At 28.8% G+C, this 27,343-nt stretch overlaps 1 protein-coding gene across 1 annotated transcript in view; it reads right to left on the reverse strand.

The window, feature by feature from the left end:
* LOC117179563 (ejaculatory bulb-specific protein 3-like) overlaps window positions 1-27,343 on the reverse strand; it is a 48,690-nt gene that overhangs the window by 20,702 nt on the left and 645 nt on the right. Inside the window, exon 2 of the mRNA XM_033371486.1 lies at window positions 23,536-23,730. Coding sequence (XP_033227377.1) covers window positions 23,536-23,725 — 190 coding nt within the window. The 5' untranslated portion in view covers window positions 23,726-23,730. The remainder of the gene's footprint in view (window positions 1-23,535; window positions 23,731-27,343) is intronic.

The raw sequence follows: 27,343 nt of genomic DNA on the forward strand, positions 1-27,343 counted from the left end.
GCCAATTAGCACAAATGGTAAGTTCCGACAGTGCCTACAAGTGTGCCTACTGGCCGCTAAATGGCAATACCGGTTTCATATGTATACACCTGGTATGTTTGTCGCGGGACATCAAAAGGTGGCGGACCTCCCCCCCCCTCCTCATTGCATCACACCCGGAATGGCATGCCTAGTCCCTTGTTTTCTATGTCCATGATTGAGGGGACTTTATTGGGCTATCTACGGGTAACGGTGTGTAGAGGGGAAGTGACTTTTTCGCCTGACGCGCCGTCTATATTTATAGCGGGCAACTAAGCCCGCACCGCATCTACGCTTATAATATCTTTGCCGAAATGCATGTTCAGGGTTGGTAAGTGACGTGCTAATCCAAGGACATATAGTTACTGCAGTGAGGCACGATCCTGTTTCGAAGTCGAAAATTGGATAGACCTCTCTTTTTAACTCTTAATGTTAGAAAAAGAGGTCCGTTCGAATGTTGACTTTGTACATGGTATCGAGCTAAGTATACGGCCGTAAGAATAGACCTTTTTATTCTGGACGTCGGCAGTGCATGCGTGCCGAAATTCACGTCATTTCCGTATTTATCGGACAGTTTTGTGTCCAAATGTATGAAAAATATTGTTAATAAAAACAGCAACAAAAGATTAATTATTAAATGCAAAGAGTGCGGCGACCAAGGCCATTATTTACATCTGTTGGCATCCGTCATCTTCTAAAAGATGCTTAAAAATTCGGCGAAACTCACGGAAGATAATGTTCCAGGTTCAAAATTAGTTCACGAATCAGTAGACGAGCACAGTATTAAGTATCTGAATCGATGGCCTAAATGTAGAAAACTACCATTAAAAGGAAAAGAACGTGAATTAGCGGAAAGGTTAATTGAGGTTTTGTATGGCAGGTATAAGTATTTTCTTTTATACAAGATTTCCAGTTCAGAACTTTTTTTAAGTAAATATTTAATATTCATACAAACATAAAATAACACAATATTACATTTTCCGCTTCTCTTTTTCAAGTTTAGACCATAAAAAGTAATTTGTTAGTGATTTCCTGGTATAAGGAATGTACTAACAAATTTTTCTTTTTTCATATACACTGGTTATAAATACATAAATGTAATAGTTTTGCGTGCTCAAGTAAAAGTATTAAATAGATTTTCTTTTTATCAAAACATTAGGAGGTTCGAAACCCCGATAACAATGCTTCATTTAATATGTAAGTAAATGTTAGCAAAGAAAGGAAATATTAATACCTTCCAAACACACCTTCAACTAAACTTTCTATTAAATCACTTTTTTCCTTTTAAAGATCGTTTCCTATATTTTAGCCATCGTTTAAGCTATTCAACACTATGCTCTTTCACCAATTTGTACACTCATTTTGCTTCTGGAACATCATCTTCCGTGATTTTTTCCGGATTTTTAAAGATTTTTTTGAAGACGACAGATGTCAACAAATGTAAATAATGAGCTTGCTCGCAACACTTTTCGCACTTTTTTCCGAATATACTTAAAAAATGTTTGCCTTTAAACTCAAATTTATTTACACATTTATTTTTCGTTGTTATTTTTATTTACAATATTTGCCATACAATTCGACAGAAAACTGTTAGAAAAATACGGAAATGACGTAAAATTCTGACACGTGCGCACTGTCTACGGCTAGAATAAAAAGGTCTATCGAAATAGGGCAGAAAAAGAGAGGGTTAACCTAGAAAGTCTACCTGCATATTTATCCTATGAGTCGAACTCGAAATATATCAACAGTCGTAACGCCTTTTCTTGATTCCTGATTAGCTTCTTATTTTGGTTTGAAAGTAGATACAGTAAGCAGGCACTTTGAAAATAGACATTTTACAAAATGATCAATTATCCAAGTAATTATTTAATAAAAACGTAATAATTTGATCGCTGTACATCTTTTTGATGATTTTATTGTCGTTGTGAATTTTTCTAATGTTTTTATTATATTATAATAGGTAAATTGTTTATGTCACCGACACCGACATGTATGTTCAGGGTTGGAAAGTGATGTGCTATTCTAACGACATACAGTTACTGCAGCGTGGCTTCGATCCTGTTTCGAAGTCGAAAATCGAACGGACCTCTCTTTCTACCCTCAAACGTTAGAAAAAAAGGTCCGTTCGAGTTTTGACTTTGTACATGGTATCGAGCATACTATACGGCCGTCAGAATTGGAATAGGGAATAGAAATAGAGGGTTAATCTAGAAAGTCTACCTGTATGTTTATTTTTACAAAATCATCAATAAGCCAAGTAATTTTTAATAAAAACATAATAATTAGATCGCGGGTGCCAGCCCAAGCTGGCTAGGTAAGGTATGAAAAAGCCTTTACAAAAGCACATGCAAAATCTTTGGCACAAGCAAAGATATTATAAACGTAGATGCAGTGCGGGCTTAGTTGCCCGCCATAAATATAGACGGAGCGTCCGGTGAAAAAAATCACTTCCCCTCTACACACCGCCAACCGTAGATAGCACCGACAAAGACCCATCGATATATTTTGCCAACAGCCACTTGGAGCGCTGTAAGCAACTCTCAGTAGGCCCCTCGAGGCGCACTAATGGTTACTTAGCTCGGACAAGAACCATTTGAATTGAAAGTAAATTGCCAATTAAAACATTTTTACATTTATAACTTTGCAAAACATGGTCATTTTAATAAATATCACAAATATAAGTCGATGAGTAATTTATATAACGGTTTCACATATTTTCCACTAATTCTAAAATTATTAATTATAATTTCCCTTCTATATATTGTCTATATACAGTATGGACGTTTAGTATGCAGTCATACGGAATATAATTATATAAACTCTAGCATACAATGCAATCCGTCTTGCATTTGTGTAATGCAAAAAAGTACTATATAGGCGATTTTAATTCGGTTCCCAAATCTCCCGCGCTCGAGATCTTGCGCCGATTAGCCAAAAGCTTCGAGACTCAGAAGACGTGCGCAAAATATACGTATATGTGACGTCCTAACTCTGCAATCGAATTTGTTCCGTAAATTCTCTGCGCTGATTTGTTGAGATTTTGGTCCGTTACCTATCGTTGAATGGTTGAAACTATTAGCCGCGAAATATAGATCAGGTTTGAAATAAAATCATTCACTTCGTACACAGGCTTTAACTTGTTAATTAAACTTGAATATTTATTATAATTCTTCGATATCCAATTCTTCATGGATGACATATTCCACTCTTCTATAATATCGAAGAGCTCGGTGTCAGACACAGACATTGTTCATCTTATTTGTTTCTGAACAAATAAGAATTGTTTGAAACTAATAAAATCAATTTATTAGTTTTATCTTAACACGCGCACACAAGTAAGTTTAACACTTAATATCGAAGCACATCAGAACACTAGTCGCATAGTGTCGAATAATCAATCACGAATGAGGTCACTTTGCTTCTCCTACTGATTTTCGGCAATTAAAGTGAGTGACAGCTCAAGGTAAAGGTTCCAAAGTCCAACTTTCATCACCGAAAAAGGTCAATCTCTTTGAGTGAAAGCTTCCTGTTTTGTAGTCCAAAGGTCTCTTTTTTATAGGGTCTGGCAGGCGCCCTAACCGATAAACGATACTAAAAATAGCTCAATATCTCAGGTTTCTAACCTCAAAACCTACATTTGGACAAAGAACTTAACAATATCTAAAAGAAAGTATATTGTAGCTAAAATGAGATATAATACTTGAATACTGGTCTAATTTAGACGTAATAAAACCATATTATTCGTAGAACTCGTGTACAATAATTACTTATCATTTACTGGTTACATACATACACATAATCAATTTGCATTTAAGAAGCCATTTGAATCTTCCCGCCAAGGAGTTCACTAGTTCTGAGAGTTAATGATAAAAGAGTCTTAGCGCCCCGTGAGTTTAGTTCTAAAAACAGTGCATGCAGTTACAGTATAACAAATTCTAAAAAAAGGTTATGTTCTCCAGGATTCACCACGAATTTCAAATAAATAATTAGTTGCGAATTTAAAAAAAATGTAACACAACATTAAAATTGTTCATAAATACATTCAAAACGTGTATTTAGTACTTTCAAGCACTTTCTTAAAAATTGGAGTTGGTTTTCACTAATGTGACGGTACGTAAGTGATATTTGACGTTTGACAAGCGTGAAAATCGTTTTGTACTTCGATCTTAATTAATTCAATAAAATGAATATCTACAGGTTGTCGTAATTAATTGGTGATAAAATCTGTTGTTTTACCTATTGAATAAAATATGGGAATCAAACGCTTTTGACTAACTCCAATGAAAATTGCAATCCGTATGATTATAAAAACTGCAACGATGAATCTGAAATTCAAATGATGAGAGGTAAGAAGCGGCGAATTATTCTTATGAGCTGGATGTTCAGCCGGAGATTTCATTGTTTGGGATTTTTCATTCATCCCTTTCGCAATTTTTTTCAGTGGTCCCATATTTTTATACCTCCTCTGAAAATTATATAATTTTCAAAATAAAAAGTCAACAATTCAAAAAATATCAAAATCACCAAAAGTATCAATTCATTTTTAAATTATTTCAAATCTTTTTAAATTGTTTTTAAAATTTGTCGGAAATTTTAAATGTCTTTTAAATTGATTCCTATTTTTCCTAACATTTTTGTAAAATCCTGCACACAAAATTGTTTTAAGAGCTTCCAGATTTTGTCTAATATTGTCAATCTTTTGAAATGTTTTGAAATATTTTTAAACATTCTCTTTGAGTTATGTATTTTTTCGAAATAAAAAATCATTTTAAATCTACCCAGAAATTTGTATTGTTTTCCTAATATCTCAAAATTCTTGAAAAGCTCCATAATTTGTTCTTTTCTTTGAAACATTCAGAAACCTCCAGCTTATTTGATTTTTTTTCTAAATAAATGCTTATTTAACTTCTCGTTAAGAATCAAAATGAAATACTTTTACCTTCGAAATACAAATAAAAAAAAGAAAACAATTATAATCGTAATATTTCCAGTTTAAATTTGTCACTCTGAAATTGTGACCATTAATTTTCAAATTATTTACTATTGAAAATTGTTTTTTTTTAACTCCCAAACCAAAAAGATTAAAAATGGAATATTTGATACTGAAATAATACTTCAAAAAGATTTTGAAATTGAATAAAGGCGTTCATTTAAGAAGCCATTAATGCGAACGTTAACACTTGTATCCCTACTAAGGCTTTCGAATTAAATCAGTTCAAATTTTAACGTTAAAATTCGTAAATTATATAATTTTGAACAGATCTAGAATCACCTTGTAAAATAAATCACTGTTAAATTTTTAATACTCGAACTGCAGTTCAATTTTCAAATTTACTTTCATTTCCCGATTTGTTCCGGTCGCGATTCTAGCTCAATATTTAGAACAACTTTCATTTTTTTGAAATTGTAATTTTTCGGTTGTAACTTACGGGACAATCATTTTATCCTTTGAAAGATTTTCTACAAATCTTGTTGACAATTTTTACATTCTCATCCAAAATGAGAGGGTATTAGTTTTTTATGAAAAATTTCTTTTTCGGATTCTATCAAATGTCGACATTTTGAGGCCCCTGGTGCCAGAAAAACAAGTTTTTACTTCGGGGTCTGTCTGTATACCGGATAACTTCCAAAAGACTGGTCCGATTGGATTAGGCTTTGACACACTGTTTGAGGGACCAAAAAGAAAGATCGAGTTCGTTAAACAGCCATTTTCGATAAAAATCCAAAAAGTTGAAGCTTTTTCCAAATTTTTGAGACTACCCAGTGGGCACGAAATTTGGCGAAGTCTTTACGACATCGTTACGACATCTTAACGACAACTTTACGACATCCTATGTCCATGCCGCTAAGTCGTCTTTATGATATCGTAAATATGTCGTATGGTCTGACGATGTCTTTACGATATCGTAAAGACACTGTAACGACATGGACATAGGATGTCGTAAAGACGTCGCCAACTTTTGGTGTCCACTGGGTACTTTTTTCAAAATTTGCAAATTCTACCCACAGCCATTTATGGTTTAAAAAATATGAACAATTTATCCTGATACATTTTTTAAATAAAATCAAACTTACCAAAGTCAAAGGATCTTCAAAATCCAAAAAAGCCAAACGAAAACGGACATTAGAAGCAAAAAAAGCTTGATATGGAAAAAAGTCAAGAGGCGAGAAACACTACTTTTTCAAGGCCCCATGATTATTTTATCATATTCTGATCCATAATGAGAAGAGTTTTATTCGAAAAATGACTTTCGCGAATTTCATAAAATTTCGACGTTTTGAGGCTCCTTGAGTCAGAAAAACAAGTTTTTACGTCGGTATCTGTCTGTCTCTCTGACGTCGTCGTTGTTATTATTGTTGTAGTTGTATATCGGATAACTTTCGAAAGAATAGTCGGATTGGATTGTGCTTTAACACACAGATTTTTTATTTTAAGAATTGTATGTAAAAAATGTACTTTTTTTATTTTTGTAAAAAAGATTTTTCATCATTTAAATTGTTGCAATAAAAGTGTTTCGAATAGATTTTTTAAAAATATTTCAGTGAATAAAATTAGTATTTATAGGTCGACAAAGATTTGTTTTCTTTAACAAATTTGGCTTTCGTCTAAATTTGTCCAGTTGTTATTACAATAGTACAAATTACTCCGAGTGACCTTCAATTCTAATTTTATAAACGCGAAAAAACCAGATTTCAATGTTTTCTATGAAAAACACAATCCCGGAGTGAGAGAACGAAATCGGAAACAATAAGAATCAATTTATTCAGGAACAAGCTTTTTGAACAAAAATGACCTTGAGTGAACCTTTAATATATATTTGTTAATTTTCACAAAAATCAGGTGTTATTTTCTTACAAAAAAAAAAAATAATTTGTGGGGGGTGACAAATGATCAAAAAATAATAAAAACTTGAAGTTGTACGATTTTAATTTTTAACTAAATAATTTGAAAGTTTTATTACGAAATCACAACCACAACTGTTAAAAAAAGTTTTTAAAAGAGTTTTAAAAACTTTAAAAAAGGTTTGAGCTACAATTATTCAATTTTAGAAGTTATAAATTACAATCATAAAAAACAAATAAAATTTTTTAATCAATTTAAATTCAAAACAAAAAACCTTTATATAATTCAATCTAAGTGCAGCTGTAAACATTTAATTTGAAATGCGTTGAATTCAAGGTATATTTTAAAAAGAAAATTGAAAGCGAAGAATCGACTTTCAAAAGAAGCGAAAGAAAGTGACTCGCTGGATTGCAAATCAATATGGAAAATGGTGTATTTTCGCATTTTTAAATTTTAAGTTTAAACTTTTTCGCGCTGTAACAATTTCGAATCCCAGAATGTTATTTTTGACCTAACCTATAACTTATAACGAAAATTTTGAAAATTCAAACAATAAGGCCGTATTCTGAAAATTAAATAATTTTAACGTTAAAATTCAAGTTCTTAAACTAAAGGCCTAAAAATGTGCAAATTTTGCAAGTAGTGTTGTGTAAATTGTATTGGTATCTTAAAAGAGTACAAATAGTTCTGAAATTAGTTTTTAAATTTTCTGAAGTTTACCTTTTTTACATACCTAGGTGTCAAAAAAGCCTACCCAATTTTTTCAAACTTCAGTCACTTATTTTCTAAGAGAAAATCACCCCTGTTTACCAGTAACTGAAATGGATAAGAAAAAAAACGCCAAGACCCAAGAATAAAAATTGGATGTACAGCGAATTTCTAAATTTTTAATTGTGATTATCTTTAACTTTGTGACATCAACAATTTCCATACAACTTTTTTTTATTAATACTGTAGGAAAAAATCAACAAGATCGAGCACCGAAATTATAATTAGAGCAAATTTTCTCTAATTTTATGGGGACAACTGAAAGATCCCGAAAAATAAAATTCCAGACTCGGTAAAACTCTCTGTCCCGAAAAATACAATTCCAAAACTAATAAAATTCCTGAACAGTTTATAATATTAACGAATTTGAAAATTCCCAAATAAAATTGTTTCATAATCAATATTAATTATTTATTAAAAATACAAGAATAAAGTATTGTTATCAAATAAATTTTTGTTTAATATTTAAAGTGTTAAAAATTATTGTTTGAGTTTAAAATTAAAATTATACAAAAAATTTTACTGACAAATTAATATACAAAAACACGTGTTTTTTAATTAACATTTAAATTTTTCGGAAGAACTTTTGTGATTTAAAAAATTCTATGTACATTTTCTACCAAAATATCTTATCTAGAAATATATTTTGTTTTAATTATTGTTATTTTAAATTTAAACAATAATGTTTAAACACTTCAAGCATTAAAAAAGTTGTTTCTTTGGTATAAATATTTTATTATTTCAATTAAAAAAAAAAATATTTGTCAAAGAAAAATATTTTTAGCACTTTTTTTATCTCGAAATGTCTTTCTATAGTACTTTTTTGCATTCTCATCATTTATGATTGAGAAAGTATTAGAATTGTCGGAAATTTGACATCACACTTTTTCAACGGATCTCCACGTTTCGAGACCCCCTGAATCCGAAAATCAGGTTTTCACGATGACGTCTGCCATTTTTGATAAAAATCCAAAAAGTGAGCGCATTTTGAAAATTTTTGAGACAACTTTATTCTGATTTTGAAAATTCTATGTACGCATGTTTATAGTATTAAAAAGAACAAACAATTTATCCTTATGACTTTTTTCGATAAAAAGAAAATTCTCAGAGTTATAGCGTTTTTAAAATTTTTTTAATAAACCGAAAATCAAAATTTGAAGCCGAAAAACGCACGATATGAAAAAAAGTCAAGAGAAGAAAAACATTTCTTTTTGAAAGCCATACAAGACAAACTATGTAGGATACGAAAAAATATGAATTAACAAATATGGTCATCCCAAAGAAGATCTACCATTTCGTTAAGAATCACTTGTTGATAGGACGCGTACTTTTTGTTTTATTCGTGAAAAATAACGTTGAAAACAAATAAAATTTTTTAAAAATGTGTGGAAAAACGATGAAAGTTACGAAAAAAAATCCAACAAAACCTGTTTACAAATGTCTGTCGGAAATCGAGCGCGCAGCGCGAGTGTCACGATGAGAATGTGTACCTCAAAGCCTACAGAGCTTTGAGAAACCTAATATTTAACTGTACTAAATTAAGTAGGCAATTCAGAATATAAAGACGCATATAAATACTGCCATCTAAAAGAAATCTTTTTGATCAAGTTTTTTTCAAGCATTCCAAATGCAAAGAATAAATATCCGAGCCCGAGGTAACCTATTATCGATAATGTGCCTGCGAAGCGGGAAGATTTTTAATAATTAAAAATATGATTTACCCAGAATTTTTTTTTTATAATTAAAAAAAAAAGACTATACACCAAAAACCTGAATCAAGCTTCAGATCTGAAAAAATTCAGTGATACATACATGTCAAACTTTTCTAACCTCAAAAAATCTTTCTACTACTTTACCGTCATATTTTACGAAGAATGAGAAAACAAGAATTCGACTTCGCAGTACGATGAGGGCAGCACTCCGATAGGGCAGAAAATGTGATGTCCTATATATATAATTCCCCACTCCGATGCCCCGTACCGCGTTTATAATATCTTTGGCTGAGGTGACGAATGAAAGCAGTGCGCTAAAAAAATAGACCAATAGAAATCATGGCCAAGTAATACAATCTGGCAACCCTGCATAACGTTTCCTTAGCCCTTTAAGAAGAAGTCGACTTGTGCCAAAGCAAAGATATTATAAACGTAGATGCGGTGCGGGCTTAGTTACCCGCGGTAAATGTAGAAGGCGCTTCCGGCGGAAATTGTCAGTTCCCCTCTGCTTACCGCAACCCGTAGATAGCACCATCATCCCAATTAAAAAATTTGTTACATTTTTAACTTTGCAAAACATGGTTATATTTATTAAATGCCAGAGATAAAAGGCCATGAATATTTTTTATTTCGGTTTCATATATTTTCATCTAATTTTAAAATTATTTCTTCTAATTTATATTCATTTATGAGTTATAATTTTTTGCTCTATAATATTATATTTGTATTCAAACTGATACAACTTTTAGTGAAATATCTGTATATATTTCTTTGATATTATTTTGTATTTATTATATTTTTGTGGTCTGCAATTTCTATGGATTTTTTATACTATTCGTCTAATCAAGTTCTCGTATGTATTTTCCAATTTCTTAATTATTATACATTCTAACATTTTTATAAAAATATAATGATAATTCCAAGTGGCAGAAAAATGGTTCTTTCGGTTTTTAGATGTTAAAGCGGCAGTTCTAAGCCAGATTACGTTTCGCATTGACAACAAAAATTAGACGAACAGAATTTTACTGGCGCATTCATAAAATATATCATGTTCCATAAAATATATTTTAAAATAAGCTGTAAGATATTATAATTAATATAGCTTACTTGAAATATTTACGTAAGTTATATGTTATACAATTTAAAATACAAATAATATAAATATTATTCAAATTATTTTTGATGTTTTTTTCAGAACTTTTAAATATATTTTTAATGATTTCCATTTTTATCGTAAAATTTTTGTAAAATTCGAAAAAATGGCCTCAAAATCTTCCAGATTTTTTTTTACAATTTTATCAATCTTTTAAAACGTTTTGAAATATTTTTAGGACTGCAAAATCCCGAATAATAAAATTTCCAACACTGTAAACTTCCTGAAATTCTAAAATGTCGAAATCTGAAAATCCCGAATTTAAAAGTTCCAGAATAATAAAATTCTGGACAGTTTACAATATTATTGAACTTGAAAATTCCCAAATAATAAAATTTCAGGCCGAATGCTGTCCAATTATAAAAAATACAAACTAGAAAATTCCCGAATTGTAGCGATTGAGAAAATAATGTTTTAATCAATATTACTTATTTATTAAAAATACAATAATACTTATATGTAAGTTAAAAAGGATACAATGCACTTATTCAACAACAACAAAATTCTGTCGGGAATTCTCAAATTCAGTAATATTATAAATTGTCCAGAATTTCGAGAATTTTTACAGTGATGAGAATTTTATTTTTCGGAAGAAGCAACTGAAAAATACCGAAAAATAAAATTCCCGACACTGTAAAATTCGTGAATTGCAAAATTCCTGCATAATGAAATTCCGGAAATTATAAAAACGCCGAAATTTAAAACTCTCGAATTGAAAAATTCACGAAAAATAAAATTCCCGACAGTAAGATATTACCGAATTCGAAAATTCCCCACAGAAAATTACTGAATTATAAAATATCCAAACTAGAAAATTCCTGAATTAAAACAGTAGAGAAATGGTTGTTCATTCAATATTATGAATTTATTTAGAATACAATAATCGAATACTTTTATCAAATACATTTTTTTTAATATTTAAAGTTTAAAAAATTATGATTTTAAATTAAAAAAACAATTATTAAAAAAATATGTATATTCCTGCGTAAAAAATTTTGTTTGATAATGTACATAGCATTAAAAAAAACAATTATTATTCTTTTAAATTCAAACAATAATTTAATAAAATTATTTAATTATTGTATTTTCAAGAAATAAATAATATTGATCGAAAATTCTTTTCTTCATGTTTAAATTAGGGAAGTTTATAATTCGGGGATTTTTTACTTTGGACATTTTATGTAGGAAATTTTCCAATTCGGTCGTCGGAGATTTCATTTTTGGTGATTTTTCATTCATCGCTTTCGGAATTTTTTCAGTAGTCCCACATTTTTGTACCTTCTCCTAAAATGATGTCATTTTTCAAAATAAAAAGTAAACATTTAATTTTTAAATCATCAAAGGTATTAATTTTCTTTCAAATTATTTCAAATTTTTTAAAATGATTTTGAAATTTTTCGGAACTTTTAATTATCTTTTAAACGGATTCCAATTTTTTCTAACATTTTTGCAAAAACCTACACACAAAATTGTTTCAAGAGCTTCCAGATTTTTTTCCAATTTTATAAATATTTTGAAACGTTTTGGAATATTTTTAAACATTCTCTTTGAGTTATGTACTTTTTCGAAATACAAAAATCATTTTAAATCTTCCTAGAAATCTTTTTAAAAAATTTTTTTAATCTTTCAAAATTCTGTAGCTCAATTTTTTCCTTTAATTTAAAATATTCAAAAACCTATAGCTTATTCGATTTTTTCTGAATATAACATTTTTCAACTATTCTTAAAAAATCAAAATACAATACTTTTACTTTCAAAATACATATAAAAAAGTAAAAAAATTATAATTGTAACATTCAAAGTTTAAATTTATCACTCTGAAATGGTGACAATTCATTTTTTACTTGTTTACTATTGAAAATTGTTGTTTTTTGTTCAATTTCCAAATTGAATATGTTAAAAATGGAATATTTTATACTAAAATCATACTTCAATAAGATTTTGAAATTGAATAAAGGTTTTCATTTAAGACTCTATTAATTTGAAGTGATTTTTAAATTAAACATTGTTTATGGAGACTCAATCGAATGTTTACACTTGTGTAACTATTTTCAATTTTTTACTAAGTTCAATTTTTAGATTGACTTTATTTTCCCGATTTTTCCTGGTCGCGAGTCTGGCTCAATTTAGAACAACTTTTTACTTTAATAATAATTTTTTGGTTCTAAATTCCGGGACAATCATTTTATTCTTTAGGAGATTTTCTACAAATCTTGTTGATAATTTTTTTATTTCAAGAAATGTATGTAAAAATTAAAATATTTTTATTTTTCTTTAATAAAATTTTTTGCAATGAAAGTGTTTCAAAGAGTTTCTTTTTAATCTTTCGAGGAATAAAATAAATATTTATAGGTTGACCAAGGTTTGTTTTCTTTACAAAATTTCGCTTACGGCTAATTTTTTCGAGTTGTTTTGACTATAGTACAATTCAAGTTTGTATCTTTGGGTGAAGAAATCCGTTCTATAGTTTAACAAATATTCTTTATAAATCAATATTTTGCACAGAAAATTACCCTGAGTGACTTTTACTTATGATTTTATAAACGTGAAAACCCCAGGTTTCAATGTTTTCTATGAAAAACACAATCAATGAGTGACATAACGAAAAGCGGAAACAATAAGAGTCAATTTATCCATGAACAAACACTTTGAGGAAAACTGACCTTGAGCCAACATTAAATATATATTTTTTAAAGTTGACAAAAATCAGGCGCTATTTTCTTTAAAAAAAAAAAAATAATTTGTGGGGGTGCCATATTATCAAAAAAATAAATTAATAAAACTTGAAAAAGCACCCTCTTAAATAGTTTTTTTAAACTAAACCTTTCTTGAGTCCTTTCAGGCATTTCTAATTTTTAATAGTCCTACTTGCAAATTTATCTGAAGTTATACGATTTTAATTGTTCGAAAATAATGATTCAAGTATTAAAAGATGTTCATTTTTAATCCTGTAACTTTATACGATTTTACTTTCTAACTAAATAATTTGAAATGTTTCAATCTGAAATTATTGAACAATTTCAATTCAATAATTCTTAAATATTTAAATACCTTTATATTTTGATTTATTCAATATGCTGAAGACTACATTAAATTCAGTTCACTTTGGAAACATTTGTCTGTATCTTCACTAACAGAAAATAATCGTACTTTACCACAAAAAGTAGAATTCGCAAAGTTTTTATTGTCTGTTGGAGATGGTAGTTTAAATGACAACGAGAAATAAATTAATTGTCCCAGAAAAATGTATAGCTACTACAACCGATGATATAGCACAGACAATGTTTAATAAACTCATTAAGGATCGAAGATTTGGAGATGTAGCAGATACATATATATTATCAGTACGAAATGTTGATGTTGAAGAAAGAAATTACAGAGTCGTTGAGCTATTGGACAAAACCGCAGAACGAATTTATACAAGTTTAGATAGTGTTGAAAATTTGGACAATGGCGAAATAAATGATGCAATACTCATAGAATACTTGAACACATTGAATCCACCGACCCTCCCTCCTCATGAATTACGATTAAGAAACAATGATATTGTTATGGTCATTCGTAATCTTTCTATTAACGAAGGTCTATGGAATGGTACACGTTTGCAAATAATTTCCTACGATGTCGCATTTTAACAGGTGATAAGGCAGGGGACATTGTCTTTATATTACATTGCATTGTGAAGGACAAACTTTCGATACTATCGGGTTAGATCTTCGTAAAGATGTATTTAACCATGGACAATTGTATGTGGCATTTTCCCGAGTTTGATCTTGGCTTTCATTAAAAATTTTCCTATGAGAGCATCGGCAAAATAATATTATAAAGAATTATGTGTATACAGAAATATTTAAATAATTTTTTATTTTTAAATAATTAAAAATAATGTTTAAAACAAATTAAGTTACATTATAAATTGGATATTGCAAAATACACAAAAACAAATTCATAAATTCTTGGTCAAAAATATAGGAGAAACATAAACTAAGTACATCTGATAGTAAAGAAATACATAAAATATGATAAAATATAATACTTTCAAAAGGAAAGTAAACGCGCGCGTGAAAGCGCGCTTTCGATCTTGTAAAACACAAAAACTTGCATAATTTTCAATTGTACATTTGGCGAACTAAATATTCATGAATTTCTAATATTTAAAATTCAAGTTCCAGAATGTAAAAGAGACACAAATTAAGATTTTTGAATTCTTACAATATATAATTGTAAATTATTTTATTGTAGTAATTTACATTTGAAAGGTATGAAAAATACATTCTCTTTCGTTTGAATAGATTTTAATGAAATCTGAATTGCGTATCTGCTACTGGAATTCCAGATTACCGCATTTTTTGCAAACGTTTTAATTCCAATAGAAAATTATTAATTTAAATTAATTTTTGTAGTTTAAATAGTTAAATTTATTTACTAATAAATAATTTAATTGACAACTTTTAAGCAAAGACTGACATACATAGTCTACTTTAATTTACAGACTATTAATTTTCAGTAATTTTAATTGTTTTTTTTAACATTGTATTTCACATATTTGCATCACACTACTTCTGAATATTGAACATTTATTTATATATTTTACATATTAAAAACTGAATTTTTCCTATTAATTTACGTTTATGAAACCTCCTTATCACTGAAAGTGAAACATTATAATAAGTTACAATTTTTAGGTTATGAAACTTACATTCACCTTAGATCAATCTCAAATTCACAAAAGCGATCACTCACGTTTTATTTTAAAGAAATTATCTTTAACAAAAATGGGTGTTGAAATCCTTAACATTTGAAAGTTTGGGATGCGAATAGATATCAGTGGAATGCGGAGTTTGTTTCCGACACGTGAACTCCTTGCAGCTATTAAACAAGTGTACTGAATAAAGTGAATAGCACTGACACTTTGAGAGTAAATCTTATAATTTATTTATGGTGCAATTTACTGAAACCATTGTAAAACAAGAAATGTATTAAAATTATAAATATATTTTTGCATCAATGATAATATATTACAATATTTTTAATTTCAATTTCTTTCATTTTTGTTTAATCGGCATTTCCCAATTCAAATGTATTGCTTCATACTTCTTCTTTGAAACAATTAATTCTTTAAAATTGTAATTTGCATATTCCACTCATTTGAACATAACCCGAGGCAACCAACACTTGGCAGATTCACATTCATTTGAAGTTGCTATCTATTCATCGCATTTTTACCATTGAATGTGATATTTTAAACCAATATTTCATATTTAATTTCAACCCATTCATGTGCCCATTAATGACTCGTAGAATGCTCATATGAATAATTTTACGTTTGTCATTCTCATTTATCTCTATTCACTCAGAATTTTAACAGATGCGGAATGGCAGATTTAAAGTACGCGCACAGGTAACAGATTGAAAATGTGACCAACCGATTGGATTTTCATTCATTCAATCTGCAAATGACAGATACGCAATTCAAATTGACATTTCGAATTAAAAATTTAAAAATTATGTATTATATGGGACATTCCACACAATATTTGCCACCAATATTTTTTTCGCGAAACAAAAAAATTTGTTTTTCTTCTTTAACACGAAAATATTTGATACGTATTATTTTATTACACACAATATTAAACAAAGATATGTAAATTCATACTCAAGATAAAATGTGAGCCTTTTCTTCAACTTTCGAATATGGTATACTAAAATCCACATTAATTATTTATTTAATAATACAAATCAAATATTTATAAACAAATATATTTTTTCAATTTGGACATGGTTTTCATCGAAAGACTGGGCTTAACGTTTTTCTTGATCTGGTAAAAATTTGTAAAACACAACCATACAATTGCAAAATCGTATATTTTTATGTTGTTAATTTAACATATTCAAAATGTATTGCTATTCAAAATTTCATTGTTTCGAAAGTATTTGACTACCCACTCCCAAACTCGTACCATATCAAGAAAAACGTTAGTGCACAGAGAAAAATGGATGTTCAAATGTAGATGTTCAAAGGGTAAGATTGTAGCACCTAATACGCAGATATTCTTGCAAAACATTTAACATCTTTTTGAGATGTTGGGCGTAAAAATATTTTGATGTTAAACTGAAACACACTCAGATGTTAAAACCGTTCGAGCGCATGCGCTTCGCGCATTGCAATTTCGCGACTATATTTCAAAGCTATATATATTAAATATTAAAATTATGAAATATTACAATTTTGGAACATTTCCAAAGAATAAAAATTAGATGTCCTTAGATAAAATTGGATAACGACTTTTTTAAGTCTAAAGAAGAGAACAACGATCTTATGTTTTAGGTTTATTGACTTAACACATTTGACAAAAGGTTTATAAATTTGAAATAAAATTTGAGTTTAAGTTACTTAAAATAGATATAATATTTAATTCAGATTACAGATCATTCGTTCTCCGATTATTCACCCCCGTTTTTATTTTGAATTAGAAATATTGAATATAACCTCAACTTGACTGAATGCATCATCTGGTCCACATTTTATACCCCTTATCTGTGTTTCGTTCGTGTACGAACATTAAAGTTTAATTTAAAATTCACAAATAAGTTATCAATTAATTTCTTAAATGGCCATAAATAAGTAAATTCCTCAAATATTTAGACGTAGTTTGACATATCCATACATGTAATATCTCGGATTTTTCAGTTGAAAATTTTGAATACTAGAGGGTAACATTTCACATTTTAAGGTCGACAGATGCTAACTTCGAACATCCAGATTGTTGTGCTATAGTTAAACATATAATATGTTAACCCTGAACATCTAGATTTTACTTTTGAACATCCATTTTTCTCCGTGTGCACTCTTTAAAAAAAACAGGACCAAATTTAAAAAAATCTATTTGTTTATAAATATTTGATTTATATAATTAAATAAATAATTAAAGTAAGTTTTAGTATACTTTATTTGAAAGTTGAGGAAAAGGTCCACATTTTATCTTTCGTATAATATATTTTCATATCTTTGTTTAATATTGCAGTATAAGCAATTGAAAAAAAGTACTTTTTTATAAATATAAAATTAGAAAATTTCCTCGACAAGTTTGCGTGTCATATTACTGTTAATGATGTTTTTCATTATTAAAGCTGAAACTACACATCCTATCAAAAAGTAATTGATAACAAATTTGTAGATCTTTTTCAAATGCACAATTTTTCGTCTACTCATCTTTTACTGCATTTTGCATAGTTTGGCCAAAAAATTTAATTTCTAGATTTTTCATTATTTTGTAAATGCTATGACTCTGGTAATTTTTGGTTTTATGAAAAAAGTCAGTGGGATTAATTGTTCGAATTTTTGATTACTATGAATAAACCTACAGAGAATTTTAGAAAAAGTGGTCTTGAAAATATTTAAAATGTGCCCAGTTTTTGATTTTTTATCCAAAATGGCTGGCTAACGAACTTGACCTTTAGTTCAGAACACTAAACGGGTGTACCAAAGGCCAATCTAATAGAATGATTTTTTCAGAATTTATCGTGCTCACATACAGCCATATAGACATATAGACATACAGACATACAACAATACAGACATATAGACAGGCAAACACATTCGTAAAAAACTTTTTTTCGAATTCAGTGGGCCTCGAAACGTGGACATTTGACAAAAACTGGAGAGGTCAAATTTTAAACAAATCTAATAACCTTCTCTGATGAGAATGTAAAAATACGTTTTAAATATTTTTGAGTGTTAAACAAGAAAAAAATATGTCCGCTGCGCAGGCACATTCTCATTGCGTGCTGGGCGCGCGGCGCTTCGCGCCAAGTTTGAGCGCGCCCATGGTGAGCGGGTACGCTCTCGCGGTTCGCGATCGTTTTCGAACGTTTAATGCGTTCACTTTGAGTAATTTTTTTTAATATCGTAAATACTATAAATTAAATCGAAAACTGTGATTTAAACTTCTGAGTAATTACAGCCTTACTTGTAACTGAAATTTTTTTCGATTTATTTTTAAAGAATGTTCTTAAAGCACCTGCGATTTTGAAAATTACGTTTTTATTACGAAACTCGCGATTCGCGTTCGAGAACTTGTGTCCAATTGAAAAACTTTATCAAGACAATTTGTAAATCTTGTTGAAATCTACTAAAAACAACGCTTTAAACTTGTGGACCTCTTAAATAACCAAAATTGCATACTTCTGAAAATGATCCAACTTTTGGAACTTTTGTCTAATTAAGAAATTTCATGATAATCGTTTCGAAAAACATATATTTCATATCTAGTAGAAATTTTAATTGATATTTTTTACACTCAGAAAAATTTTTGTTTGAATTAAACAAATTATTTCTTTAATATGGGGCCAAACCAATGTTTGTTTAATTTGAATACATTTTTTGTTTGTCCTTATTTGTTTGGTTCAAATACATTTTTGGTTTGTTTAAATAAATGTCTTCTTTAAAATAATTAAAGTTCTTGTTTATATTGAATATATATTTTTTTCAATTAATTTTAGACTTTGTTCAAGTGAAGCAAATTTTTTTTTACACTTAACCTCAAAATTCAGCATTCTTTATAAAAATAATGTATGAGCTCGATAATATGTTTATTCTTAATTATGAGTATCGTTGTATATGTAAAACCAAAAACACCTATTAATTCCGAAGCTTAATTCTGGTTAATTATTAACTCTGTGCTTCTTATTTCTGAATAAAACAGTAATAAATGAGAATGATAGAAAATGAACCAGAGTTAGACATTTGAATTGAATGTATATATAAGTGCTCCTGCTTTTAATTATACAATGATAATTATAATAGAAAAAAACATCATTGATGTCATAAATCATCTTTATAAAGAAAGGAAGTTAGTACTGAAAAAGACTTACATTCGAAATCTTCAATTATATACAAGGTAAACGCCCTACAATTCAAGTAATTTCTAAACTAGAGATATTTGGTCCATTTTTCAATTAATTTAAGATTTTACAGTAAATCAGAACCTTCAGAATAATACAACACTGAAAAAATACCAATGCCATCAAATAAATCACATGATAAATTAATTCAGAATATATTTTTATGAATTGGAATAAACATATTTTAAACAAATTCATTGTTTAATAAAAGTCAATGTTTTGTTTATATCAAACAAATTGTACTAAACAAATTATTTGTTTCAATCAAGAAGGCAAATAGTTTCCATTTCTTAAAATTAAATATAACTTTTTTGAATTAAAGCAAAAAATTTGTCAGATTCAATTATATGAATTCAAAAAAATTTTGTTGTTTGATTCAAACAAACCTTTTTCTGAGTTTAACCTCTTAAAATTTTTTTTTTCCTTTTTTTGAAAATTTTCAAAATGTTGAAAAGTATATGACTTTTTAAGTTTTATCGAATTCAAACATGTAATCAAGATAATTTGCAAGTCTTTTTGACGCTACCATAAAATTTGACAAAAATTTCAAAAACTTATAAAAAATTTATATTCAAATTTTGAAAGAGCTCAAACTTTTTGAATGTTTGTCTAATCGAAAAATTTATCTGACATAGTTTCTAAATATATTTGATATCTTGTGATGAATTCAAATGAAATTTTCTAGTTAAAAAAAATATATTTTGTTCTATTTTTATGAACATTTTCAAACTTTTCAAATGTATATAAATTTTCTAATTTTTATGGGAATTAAAAATTTTATTATGATAATTTGCAATTCTTCTACCCATCTGTAAGAAACTTTGACCAAAAATTTTCTTTTCAAATTTTGAAAGTGCTCAACTTTTTTTAATTTTGGTTGGAAATATCTGATTAACGAACTTAACCTTCATTTTGGGAACCTTAGGAGGTGTATCAAAGGCTAAATTGATTGAACAAATCCTTCGAAGGTTAGCGTGACATGCAGACAGACATACAGGCAGACACCGTTAAAATTGTATGATTTTCGAATTCTGTGAGTGTCGAAACCTAAAGATCCGTTAAAAACCAGACATCGAAAATTTGGAGGATTACATTACACTCTCATGAATAAGAACGTAAAAATATTTTACATGAAAAAAAATGTTGGTGACAAATATTGTGTCGAATGCCCCATATATATTATAACGTAAGTGGAAAATGTGGTTAATTAAAAATTACAAATATTTATGAATTAATTAATTATTGATGTAACTATTCTAACACAACTTCAGTTCACTGAAAAAATGGTTTAGGTGTCCCAGCTAACCGTTTAGCTGAATTTCGTCTTCCAAAAAAATATAGCAATGTCACCTAGATTTCTAGATGTTTTCGCTAAATTAGCCATCTATAAATTATCTGGGTAATTTATCTATATTATTTCTAGATGGCAAATTTAGCTAAAACAGCTAGAAATCTAGGTGACACAACCATATTTTCTTGGAATACAAAATCCAGCTAAACGGTTAGCTGGGACAGCTAAACCATTTTTTGCAGTGTTAAAACTAGTTTTAATTAGTGAAAACGCGAAGTGACCAAGTCCTTCTGTAAAAGCCAGAAGATTTTTTAATTCCACCTTACCAGGAGAAAACGATATCGCAAGAATTGCAATATATACCGTAATTCCTGCGCTATATATCGCAATTATCACATTACAATAGCGTAAAATCGTGATATCGTACATTGCAAGATTTTACATTATATTATTATTTTATTATATTATATATACGAGGGTTCTAGCAGTGTCCAAGCGATGTCAGTGCATTATAATACCCCAAAAAGCTCCGGAACTGCTTGTACGTTATCCTATTGCACTTTATTTCAATACAGAGGTTTTGCAATATCATTGTGCGATATCTTTTTCTCCGTGTACTTCGTGATTTAACTAAAAATATCAGTCAAAACTAGATTCATCTATTATTACTTTTGAAAGAACTAGTTCTGCCTGCAGTATTCAATGTGGTTCGAGATTTGAGCAATCCCTTTTTACTGACAAATCTAGTAATACACTAGTATACTACACTAGTAGTACACTCTGCAGAAATGAACTAGCACTTTTAAAGGCCCAATTGTGTTTCCACAAAAGCACTTGATTAATCCGCGTTTTGACTAGCTAAAGCTATTTTTGACAAATACTCTTGGCATTTTCGTGTTTTAACTAGTTAAGGTAGTTCACGCGAAATTTCACTTCTCTTCGGAACTTTCTTAAATTTTCGCAATACATACAAGAGATTAGTATGAAAGGACCATGCAGTTTTGAATTCAATGTTGAGTCTGTGAAGTTAGATATTATCTACTGAAGACACCTTTTACATGGGTCCCATATAAAAACGAGTTAAATTTATACACTTTTCATTGTAGCATATAAACAGTTTTTACCATTTAAGTTAGAAACTAGAGTTGTGTAGAAAAAAAAATAAATTAAAAAAAAATTGCAATTTTTTCTTGAGTTTAGTATAAGAGATATAACGGTCCAAGGAATAATATTTTTATTCACGCGAGAAATACAGCGCAAGGAAGTTTTGACGATTTGGCAACACTGTTTGCCTTTCTGATGAAAGCGCTTGTTAAATCCATGTACGTGAGTAGCTAGCCACAGCCATTAAACTGAGTGCAGTGTTGCCACGCTCATTGCATAACTATTGTACGATGTATATGTATATCATTGGTCTGTTGCGTCTAGAACGTGAGTGTACAAACCTAATCAAAATTTTCACAAAAGGTTTTGAGAAACCTAATGTCTTTTTGTATCGGCCCGAATTTAAACTTTTGAACGAATTTCGCGCGCGTGAACTATACCTTAAAACTATTTTAACTGATATTTTTAGTTAAAACACAAAATCAGGGAGAAATTATGATTTCTTCGGGTTTTCACAAAAGCACTTGGTTACTTCGCGTTTTGACTAGTTAAAGCTATTTTTGACAAATACTCTTAGTATTTTTTCATTTTAATTAGTTAAAACTAGTTTAACTGATTTTCAGTTCAAATACGAAATCAGGGGGAATTTAACATTTCTTCAGGTTTTCACAAAACCGCTTGGTTACTCCGCGTTTTGACTATTTAAAGCTAGTTTTGACAAATACTGGTATTTTCAGTTAAAACACGAAAACAGCGAGAATTACCAATTTCTTCCGGTTTTCACAAAAGCACTTGGTTACTCCGCGTTTTGACTATTTAAAACTAATTTTCTACAAATACTCCTGGTATTTGCTCGTTTCAACTAGTATTTTCAGTTCAAACACGAAATCATAGAGAATTTAAAATTTATTCGGGTTTTCACAAAAGCACTTGGTTACTCCGCGTTTTGACTATTTAAAGTTAGGTTTGGCAAATACTGGTATTTGCTCGTTTTAACTGGTATTTTCAGTTAAAACACGAAAACAGAGATTAAAAATTCCTTCGGGTTTTCACAAAAGCACTTGGAGCCGTTCACATATTACGTAACGCGTCAGGGGTGGGGGGGAGGGATTTGTTACGACGTGTTACATTGGGGGAGAGGTCATCAACTGCGTTACGTAACGTCGATTTTATGATTTTATACGATAATCGATTCAAATTTTAGCACGGCTTTTATTAGGTTTATGTTGGCAATGAGTTGTGTTGATATTGGCAGCGCTGCTTATGTCCCTTTTTTATTTTGTTTCTTGTGCAATAATAAATAAATATTTTATAAACTAATCATTCTGAGTTTGAAATTGTTAATGTAGAAAACATCAGACAGTAATATTTGAATATTCTATAAGTGATATTAGGATGCACACTGTTTGAAACGCTGTAAAAGAGCAAAATCAAGATTTGTTACGTTACCGGGGGATGGGGGGGTACGTTTTGTTACGTTGCGTTACAACCGGGGAGGGGGGTCCGAAATTGGTTGAAAATTGCGTTACGTAATATGTGAACGGCCCCTTGGTTACTCCACGTTTGGATTATTTAAAGATAGTTTTGATAAATACTCCTGGTATTTTTGCATTTTAACTAATTTCGGGTATAAACGCTGCAATTTGCATAAATCTATAACACAAAAGGAATATTTTGTACGAACAATAATTAAATAAAAAATTATTCCGGTATAATAATTTCCGTAAAATTATTCACTCACTTCTGAGGCCACGTCCATCAGCTGTACAAACACCTTGATCAAGAAGACAAGCGATGTACTGGTCTGTGAGTCGCTTATTTGATAAAATGGTATCAACATCAATCGTGTCAAAGACTGTAGAATAAAATTCCGCTGACGAAATTGCTCTCAATCCTATACATAAAATAGTCAAACTCAAGACGATCTTCATTTCTTCTAAAATTAAAAAAAAATCCAATTAAAAATCTTAAAATAGAAACGACTACACGTTCCTCATTTTGATTGCCTAGGTATCAAATTAAAATAAGGCTAAAATTTAAAATAATTAAAGTATAATTAATAATCATAAAATAAAATAAATATCAACATAACTAAATCCGTTTTCAGATAATTTAATTTAGTTTTAATTTTAATCGGATTTCAGATTCTTTCCCAGAGTTTTTCCAAATCAAAAATTTTGTTGGAAATTCTGAAATTTGTAGTTTTTCAAATTAAACAAATTTCTATTGTATAGTCAAAATTACAGATTTGTTCAGTATAAAAGTTACACCTTGCATACATTTTAATTGCAAATTTTACAAAAAATCAATTTTAATGATTTTGCAATCAAAATTCCACCACTTTGTAAAGTACAATGGAAAATGCTTGAATTTTGAATATTTTAAATCTATCAAATTTTGAGAAATTAAAAATGCAATCATCAAAAATACGGAATTTTTCATTGTAACATTTAAAGCTGATATAATTATTAATGGTAAATTAAGAAAATGTTAATATTAAATCTTAAATAATAAAAATTCAAAGTTTTACCATTTTGAAGAGTTACAGTTTAAAATTTTGGAATTTCAGAAATATGGAACTAAAAATCATTTAAATTTAAAAGATTTGAAGGTATCTATTTTTTCGCTTTTTTCTGAAATAGTTTAATTTGAAAGATTTAAAGTTTAAAGCTCTTTCATTTTACAATGAAATGAATCAACTTTTTGTTAATTTATATAATTTTGAAAATTAAAGAAAAATAGAGTTCTCAATTTCAAATCTTTTAAATTGAAGAAATTTTTTATGTAAATCATCGATATTAAAAATTAAAAATCCTCACATTTGTAGGATGTAAAAGTTCTACAACTTTAAGCAATTACAATCGAAAATAATTCTTGAATTTTGAAAATATAGAATACAACATTATTCGGGTTTCAAGAATAAGGTTCTAAACGTATGTTATTTCAAACGATTTTTATAATAGTTCAATGTTTTAAATTTTTAATTGAAAACTTTTTAATTTTTAAGACGCATAAATAACAAATTCTTACATTTTGATGATTCTTTAAATCAAAAGTAATTTGCAATTGTACATTTTTTTAAATCCTTAACTTTAAAGATTAAAAAATTTTAATTTATCCCATTTTGAACAGTTACAATAAAACAATGTTTAATTTTGAAATTTTTTAATTGCAAATTATTCCATTTAAAATATTTTTATTTTAGCAATTTACAATTGAAAATTGTCTAATTGTAAACAAGTATAAATAAAAATTCTTAAATTTCGGTGATTTAAAGATTAAAATTCAAAAGTTTTCAATTTTAAATTGTTCAATTTTGAACACTTTTAATTAGAAATTATATAATTTTAAAAATCTAATCAGAAAATATTACATTTGTACTGCTTTGAAAGTTTAATTCCTTTTCATTTGATTCTAAATAATGCCCTTTTTCAAAATTTCAACAAAACTAAAATTATTTGAATTAGAAAATTATCAGTTCAAAATCTTTCAATATATTTTTTAAATTACAAATATATTCAATTCGAGATTATTAATTATTGTTTCAAATTGTTTTAACTTTATGCACAAAAATTGTGTATAATAAAGGATTTTCAAATTGTTAATATTTTTATTGTCAGACAAAAATCCAAAACCTAGAACGATACATTTTTTAGTCATTTTCGATCTATCCCGGGTAGAAATTGCCTCTTTATGCCTAAACTAAATATTGGCTCTCACGAGGTCGCAGCCAGATTTCCTAGCTGGAAGAATCTAGGCTTTCCCTTTGCTGGCCCTCAACAGGTTATTGTCGTATGCTACTTGTCTTACATTATTTATATACTTGCTTTTTAGCACTATATTTTTGTAATTAAACTAGATAAAAAATGTTATTCATAAAGATATATTTAAAAAATAACTTCTATCAATTAATTATTTTCTTGAGGAGACCTTGTAAAGCCCTCGATAGGTAAAACAGGTGATAGAGCTGTGAGTGCAAAAAAGTACATTAATATTCTTATGCTTAATTGTACTTAAATTTAAAAAGGAACAAATTAAAAAAATTACCGAGATGCAAACTTTGAAATATTTCATTTTTTTTCTGAAAAAATTAAAAATATTTGGTGTCTTAAAAGGTTGAAAAGCAGATCGATTTAATTGGAAATCACGTAAGTACGTTTAAAAATCATATATAACAAATCGAGCTTCAAAGCCCTTATTTCCTCATTTCTAAAGTATCGATTGAATGCCGTCAAGCATTTATGATACCGCACTCAGCGTGGCATCGTAGCTATGGGGATTAGGCGCTCGACTTAAAAGCCTGCGTTTGTCTTTAGTTATTAGTAATAAGTCTTCTCTAGTAAAATTTAACAATAAGTTTAGTTTTAGAATAACGTGAGGAGTATAGTTAATAATCGAATCTCAATAAAAACACGAGAAAACGGAGGAGTGTTTGTCAGAGGCTACAGAAAGGTGTAAAATATTTAGATTAAATTTTTGCAAAGAAAATGTATTTTAAAATTGGATTAATATTTTCCTTCTTTGAATACAAAATTTCTGGTAATAGATCATGGCAATGTGCTGGTTAAACTTCAATACTACTGCAACCATAGCATCACACTTCAGAATTTAATGCATGATCAAATTTTAAATATTTTGATAATATTTTATTTGAATCAACAAAATAAAAAACAATAGAATATGCTTTTGAATAATAGTGTGTGTGAGGGACTATCTAGATTCTATAAAGACCCTATTAATAGGCCCTCATTGGGTGCCTACTGATGACGTCGCTAGCTGAGCGTGACGCTTTCGGTTGCGCCCTCGATAGATTGCCACTTTAGGGCCTCGATAGAAAATAGAAAATCTAGACAGGGCTTCTTAAGAACCAAGTTATAATTTCGACCCGGGCTTGAGTAGTTTTTAAACTCTTACGTATTTTTCAACAATAATGCATCTTTGATTCAAGAGAAAAATATGGTAGAATTTAATTTAATTAAAGAATAGTTCGATTTAATTATTCAGAGAAACATTTAAAAACCAAAAATTTCTTCACAATTTCTCAATTAAAATTTTCAAAAAAAGCTTCTTGCAATTTAGAAAAACTTGAAAATTAAAAGTTTCTCCCTCCCAACACGATAGAAATCTTAAAAATAAAAAAAAATTTTTAACAAAAAAATAGTCCTCTTATAATTAAGATAAAATACCAACTAAATAAGATTTTAGGAATACAAAATTTCCTAATCAGCCGATTCAGAAAAAATAACCAAAGTCTCATTCTTTCTAACTCAATCCAAATTATAAAAAGGGCCTCTTATAATTGAGAAACAAATTGAAGACGAAAATTGTCTTCCTTCGAACTCGATTAAAATCTTAAGAAGAAATAAATGTTCCTCTTTCAATTCATAATAAATTAAAACCATATTTCCCTTCCTTCCAAGCCGCTAAAAATCCTACCAACAAAAAAATATTCCCCTTACAATTCAGAAAAAATTAAAAACAAGAATTTCCTGCCCTCCTACTCAATGAAAATGGGTTTAAAAAATTATACTCTTCCAATTCAGAAAAAA

This window comes from Belonocnema kinseyi, chromosome 9 (genome assembly GCF_010883055.1).
Source record: "Belonocnema kinseyi isolate 2016_QV_RU_SX_M_011 chromosome 9, B_treatae_v1, whole genome shotgun sequence".
Classification (NCBI taxonomy): domain Eukaryota; kingdom Metazoa; phylum Arthropoda; class Insecta; order Hymenoptera; family Cynipidae; genus Belonocnema; species Belonocnema kinseyi.